The 6290-nt window shown below is 53.3% G+C and overlaps 1 protein-coding gene across 1 annotated transcript; it reads right to left on the bottom strand.

The window, feature by feature from the left end:
- Positions 1–922: 922 nt before the first annotated feature.
- On the bottom strand, positions 923–4915 carry LOC119281924 (protein terminal ear1 homolog). The gene is made up of 6 exons (XM_037562326.1): positions 3994–4915; positions 3743–3911; positions 3155–3667; positions 2881–3006; positions 1745–1886; positions 923–1628 (listed from the first exon to the last, which is right to left on the bottom strand). Exons 1-6 carry the CDS (start codon positions 4718–4720, stop codon positions 1275–1277), a joined length of 2031 nt encoding a protein of 676 aa, XP_037418223.1. The 5' UTR covers positions 4721–4915; the 3' UTR covers positions 923–1274.
- Positions 4916–6290: the final 1375 nt, after the last annotated feature.

Here is a 6290-nt window from a genome sequence, read left to right as displayed (position 1 = left end):
GACGACCATATAGACAAATTGTTGGACGTCTGTTTTGGGCTCATGTTGTGGAAAACGATATAGATATCCATATAGACAAGCTATTGGAGATGCTCTAACCAAGTCAAATCTAAGTCCTGCGTCATTTGGTGTTACGCAAAGATTGGTACAAATTTCCCTTTGTCTTTTTGTTTCTTTAATCAAATGGTGTAGAAGTTAGATGAGACTTTGTTAATTGTCATCTTGATAGAATTAGCAAATTCAATTTTGAAGCTAGAGGCGTGTCCTATTATTTTGTACTACAACGTAATTTGGAACCCAAATTATTAGGATTGTTTTAGAACGTAAACTCAGGATAATTTTAGAACATAAAGTCAGGTGTTGCGTTTGTCCACATTAAACAACTACTTCGAGGTTTAGGACCCAACAGTATGTGAGTATTTTAGGACCTACTACATCCATCCTACTTTATTGGTCCCCTTTTGCAATTTGTGCTAAAATATAACCTCAAATTTAACTAATAAAATTGTAATGCATATAACAAAAAATAATATTATTAAAAACTATGTTCAAATACAAATCAAATAAATATAATTTTTAATGACATGCATTATTATTTTTTTAGTTAAATCTATGATCAAAATTTGACACAAAATACTAAAAGGATCAGTAAACCAAGACGAAGGTAATCTTGACTTTATACTCCATTGAACTACTAACTGCTGCTAAATTTCATTGATTATAAATCATCCAACGAATGCTTTCCTTTGGTTTGACTTGAAACATTACCCGCATGAGTACTACGAAATGGGCGAGAGAGAGAGAGATGGTGAGATCTGATCAAACCTATCATTACCATCACAGGCTGTCGAAACTCGGAGTACGTAAAACTTGTAATTAATGTAACGAACGAAAGAACGCATGAAGAAGAATAGTCCAGCCAGCTAGCTCCAAGTTTCAAAGAGAGAAACTTAACTTCAAATCTAAAAACCACAAGAACACGACTCCCCCTGCTGCATGCATCCAGCTAGTACGAATGAATGACGACGGCGATGATGATGATACCTCTCTCGATCGAAACCACACACATCAAATCGCTTCTTTTCTCGAGTCATTTCATCTCACACACTCCTGTCGTCGTTCAATCTCCATTCACATGCCATAAATGTTGTGTGACCCTTCGCTTCACTCGCTGATCCGCCCCAGAGATATGCCATGGCAGCAACCACCATCATTGCTCGGCCACTTCTCGAAGCAAATGCTAGGCTGGCTGGCTCGCCGCGTGCCTATAGGACCTAGTCGGTGTACCCTAGGCGCTGTAGCTCCTCGCCGAGCCCACCGTCGTCGCCGTCGTCGCTGCTGCCGCTCGCGCCTTGGACGTCCTCGTCGGCGTGGGTGGACATCGTCGAGGACGCGCCGTCGCCGGACGACGAGGGCGGCGCCATGAGCTCCAGCGCCAGCGGGTCCACGCCCGCGGCCTGGCCCTTCCGCGGCGAGGACGGCGACGGCATGGGCGAGCGGGGGACGAGGAGCTCCGGCTCGGTGAGCTGCCTGCCGTCGCGCGGCGGCGAGAAGACCACGGGTAGGTACTCGTCGCTGTCGCAGGGGAACTTGGAGTTCTTGAAGTGGTCCTTGAGCGCCTCCAGGCCCTGTGTGCATCACGCTCATTGGTTAATTAACACGGCGAGCTACGTAGTACTGCTGTGGCATAGGTGAACCTTGTCAAGATTCATGGCATGCAGATGCGGTACACGAGAGTACGTACCTGCACGCGCGCGTACGTGACTTGGCAGATCTTGCGCGAGTTGTACACCTCCCATGGCTGCTTGTGGAACGCCTTGTACAGCCGCACGGCCGCCTCCGGCGTGGTAAGGTTCACGAACCCGTAGCCCACGTTGCACTTGTTGCTGCATGCCACAACAAAATTTAGACGTTCATTTGAAGATATAATACGAGTGATTAATTTAGAGCTAGTACTACCAAAACCTTGGAGTAATCTGCCAAGGAAGAGCTACACTATTTTATACTCTAGTTTAGTTGGAGAGGTCAAAAGCTTTTGGAGCTACCAGTAGAATTTTTTTTACTATAGATGTGAAGCTGGCTTTGGGCAGAAGCGCACCAAGTTCCTCTTGTCATTGGGCACTGATGGCAGGTCTCTTCTCAGCCTTTGCTTCGTGCAAGCGGAAAGTTGGCAGCCAAACAAGACACAAAAGAAAGTGTGCTTGAAATTAGCCAACACCAATTTTCATACTTTGAACACCACAAAATACATGAACGCTTTTACATCCGATGCAACTTTTCACCGCTACTCCATGATTCTCTCACCCAAAGGTTTGCTTTTATCCATGTCGTGCTAGCCTTGATATGGAAGCGCATGGCATGCCAGCAGGGAGGGCTGTGCAAAGCAAGAAAAGCAATTGGCAGGGTGGGAGGGAGGGAGGAGGATCCTAGAGAGGCAGCAGATGTGCGAGAAAAGAAAGACAGGCGAACACAGGCCCCTTTCTGATCGATCAGCCGGGCCAGGCGACGCATGCAACCAAAGAATTCATTGCATCAAAACGAAAAGGATCCGGTGCCATCTCCAATTTCTTTTCCATTTGGGCTAATAAGACCATGGCACAACAATGCTGGCGCAGACCAGGCAGCACAGGGCGTGGTAGTAGTACCAAAAGATGACCCCCTCCACCCCACACAAGCTCAAACAGCCGGCCGGCTAATGGCCAAGAACTTGTCCTGGTTTGTACCAATTTTGTAATTTTGTAGCCTCCACATTTTTCTACCACAATTGAACGACCTTCTCATACTAGAACAATTTTTATTTTAAGTTGTAAATTGAGCGTGTGTTCGTGGGATTGGGCGCCATAAAATATGAATGCAGCAGCTTATAGTCGGGGGACTCACTTGAAATCTATGGGGAGGTAGAGGAAATCGTAGGAGGAGAAGGGCTCGCCGCCGCCTTCGCCGGCGTCGATCTTCTTGTTGTACTCGATGCAGTGGTTGTCCAGCATGTTGAGCAGCAGCTTCTGGCTGCGACGAACAAGAGATCACCATGTCAGGCACACAAGGCCGAGCACGAGCTAGGCAAATCCTTCACACAATTCTAGCATGCGCCCATGAAATATAGTACTAGTAGTAGTAGCATTGTTGCGGCAAATGCGGAGGATGACACGACGACCTGTACTTGTTCGGTATGTTCCTGATCATCACGGTGGTCCTCGTCTCCGCTTCTTGCGTGTCCGTGTCGGCGGCGGTGGTGGCGTTGCTGTCGGCGGCAGCGGCGGGCTGTTTGAACTCGAAACGCGTCTCCCACCCGCCTCTCCAGCTCTTGGGGCCTCTCCAGCTCCCCACGCGGATGACTCCTTTCTGTGGCTGCTGCTTGCCGGACGCCGACGCGGTCGCCGCCGCCTCGGAAGCCGAAGCCGGAGACGACGACGTCGTGTCAACGACAATTGTGGCTTTCTTCCCGCCCTTGCCCTTGCCCTTCCGTTCTTGGCTTGTACCACCCTTGGACCGATCGCCCGCGTTAGACCTGGAGGAGCACCTGCTCGTGGTAACCACCTCTCCCCTCGCCTTGCCCGTGCCGGTCGACGACGACGACGGCTGTTTCGCCGGAGACGGCAAGGGACGCCACGCCGCTTGCAGCCTGGGCGGTGTCGGGACGATGGGTCGCGGCGACACGAACCCGCGCCTTCGTGCAATTCACATATTTTAGTCGACGGACTGGATGGGCAAGTGAGGGGCAAGGCGGTGCGCAGAGAATTACCTGCGTGCGCCGGGGATAGAAGGGCGCGTGAACTCGAGGATGAAGCGGTGGCCGAAGAAGTCCCGGCCGTTGAGCTCGGCGAGCGCCCGGGCGGCGTGGCGCGTGTCGAAGAACTCCACGAATTTGTGGTTCGGCCGCTGCGCGGACTCCCTCACATCCTTCAAGGGACCTGCAAACAAACACCAGTCGGGCATTACAGGAGAATTGTGGCGAGAAGTGTTCGGTGGCTCGGTGCGGTGGTGGGTGCGTACCGTAAGCTTGGAAGGCCTGGCGGAGCTCGGAGAGGGAGACGTCCGGGAGCGAATTGAGCACGACGAGGGAGCCGCGGTTGGCGCCGTCGTCAGGGAGGGTGGAGGCAGCGGCGAAGTGAGCCCATACGGCCTGGCCGAGGACGAGGCCCCGGCAGTCGTCCTGGTGCCAGTCCCACGCCGGCGGCTGGGGTGGCCAGGCGGTCGTGGCGGCGTACAGCTGGCTGAGGCGGCACTGCTGCCGCATGTGCTGCTCGCGCACCGCGGTGACGGCGTTCTCGGCGGCGCGGAGGTCAAAGAAGTGCACGGTGGCCACGCCCTCGGACGCCAGCGCCGGTGCGTCCACCGTGCGCACGTCGCCAAAGGGCGCCATCGCGCGCGCCACCTTGATCTCCGGCGTGTGTGGCGGCAGCAGGCTGAGCACGACCGCGCGGCTCGCCGGACCGTCGACCGCCGTCGCGGCTACCGTCGGCACGGGGAGCCCAATCTGCGGCGGAATCGCGACGGTCTGCGGCTGTGGCATGGGCATGGCCATGGCCATGGCCATCGGCGGCGGCATGACCGGGAACGGCGGCGGGCAGTAGAGCTGGTGCGGAAGCGACAGGAACGGCGGGGGCGGGTAGGGCGCGCCAGCACTAGGGTAGTACTCCTGAGCTCCGGCGTCCAGAATGTTTTGAGGAGCTCCCGGCATGCCGGCCATGCCACCACCGCCTCCTCCCACCCCGTCCATGGCACGTGCAGGCCGAATTGGAGCAGCGGCGGCGGCGCTAGGCGGAAGATCTAGAACATTCTTGGGATTAATTCTCGGTCGTGGCTGCAAACCGCGATCAAGAAACTAGGCTAGAATTGTACTTGAGCGGTCCCTCTCTCTCTCCCCCTCGCCCGCCTGGCCCTTCTTGCTTAGCTGTGGACTGGGTTGGGTGGAGTACCTGGGGCTGGGGGGAAGAGGAGAGAGAGGGGCGGGGAGCTCTTTTTATGGAAATGGTCGCGGGAAAAGAAAGCAGGTGGGCTTTTATTTGGGAGTCTACAGGAACAAGGGGGAGGGAGGGAGAGCGGCTGGTCTCGGGAGGAAAAAGCGCTGCCTCCTGCGCCCGCTGCGGTGTCTTGTGTTGTGCGGCTCGGATCTTCTGTGACGCCAGAACGTGTTCATCTTTCGGGGACATGGATGATTCCGAGAGTTTGTTACAGCTGTTGTGTCATGTTGCACTGATCTTCTAGCTGCTGCACTGATTAGATAAGTTCACTGTAAGAAATTCTACTGTAAAAATGAAGGGGGAAATGTAAAAGACTCTCGATATTGCAACTTTAAACAACTCTAGGTTATACCCAAAAAACGCATGCCCCTACGAAAACAGTATACGTCTCGCCCTAAAATGGATTTGTGATACCGCGTGGCATTGGACGAAACAGATCCGGTAAAAATTATGAGCATGCTTGGATACGTTTTAGTCCCATGACTAAAAGTAATGGGACTAAAACTTGCTAGTCTCACCCATGCTTGGATCCAAGTACTAAAGAGACTAAAATCTAGTTATTGAGCATTTATTATCCTCCAAACCCTCCAATCCAGAACTAAGGAGAGGAATTAAATGAGGAGAGAGAGAGCTAATACATATTTTAGTAGGTTTCCCATGACTAAAAGATTTTAGCCTCAAGACTAGTCCTAGCCTCTCTTTAGTCAGGGGTGCTTGGAACTTTAGCCTCTAAAAGAGACTATTTTTAGTCAGACTAAAAATAGTCCCTTGTATCCAAGCACCCTCTATTTCGATCAGACGGGAACCCACTAGTCACTAGTTGAATTTATGACAAGGTCCATAAAAAATAGCACAACACACCCTAAAATCAAAAGCTAGATTACAATTGGTTCCCCGGAAGACCTCAACGAAGCAACTCGCCATGAGCACACCGGGGCGCCCAGACCGGAATGAGGGCCCAACCGGTGCTCTGCAACAAAGCGCATTGCACGGGCGTGGGCTTGGTTGGCACCGACAGCTGGGCAGCGAGAGCGCCTACGACAACGGACTTGGGCAACAACACGGGCTTAGGTGGCACTGACAGACAGCTGGGCAGCGGCAGCACCTACAACACAGACTTGGGCAACGGCGCGGGCTTGGGTGGCGCCGACAGCTAGGCAATGGCAACGCCTACGACAACAGACTTGGGCAGCGGCGCGGGCTTGGGTGGCGTCGGCAGCTGGGCAGCGGCAGCGCCTACGACAACGGACTTGGGAAGTGACGCCGGCTTGGGTGGCGCCGATAGCTGGGCAGCGGCAGCGCCTACGCCAACAGACTTGGGAAGCG

This window comes from Triticum dicoccoides, chromosome 3B (assembly GCF_002162155.2).
Source record: "Triticum dicoccoides isolate Atlit2015 ecotype Zavitan chromosome 3B, WEW_v2.0, whole genome shotgun sequence".
In the NCBI taxonomy this organism is placed as follows: domain Eukaryota; kingdom Viridiplantae; phylum Streptophyta; class Magnoliopsida; order Poales; family Poaceae; genus Triticum; species Triticum dicoccoides.
Note: the sequence above shows the minus strand (reverse complement) of the source record. Positions and strands in the feature narration are given on the sequence as shown.

Coding starts and splice junctions, on each gene's coding strand:
- LOC119281924 (XM_037562326.1), bottom strand. CDS start 4,720: ATGGACGGGGTGGGAGGAGGCGGTGGTGGCATGGCCGGCATGCCGGGA. Junction 3,912..3,993: donor CCAGGCCTTCCAAGCTTACG/GTACGCACCCAC, acceptor GTTTGTTTGCAG/GTCCCTTGAAGGATGTGAGG. Junction 3,007..3,154: donor AACATACCGAACAAGTACAG/GTCGTCGTGTCA, acceptor TGTTCGTCGCAG/CCAGAAGCTGCTGCTCAACA.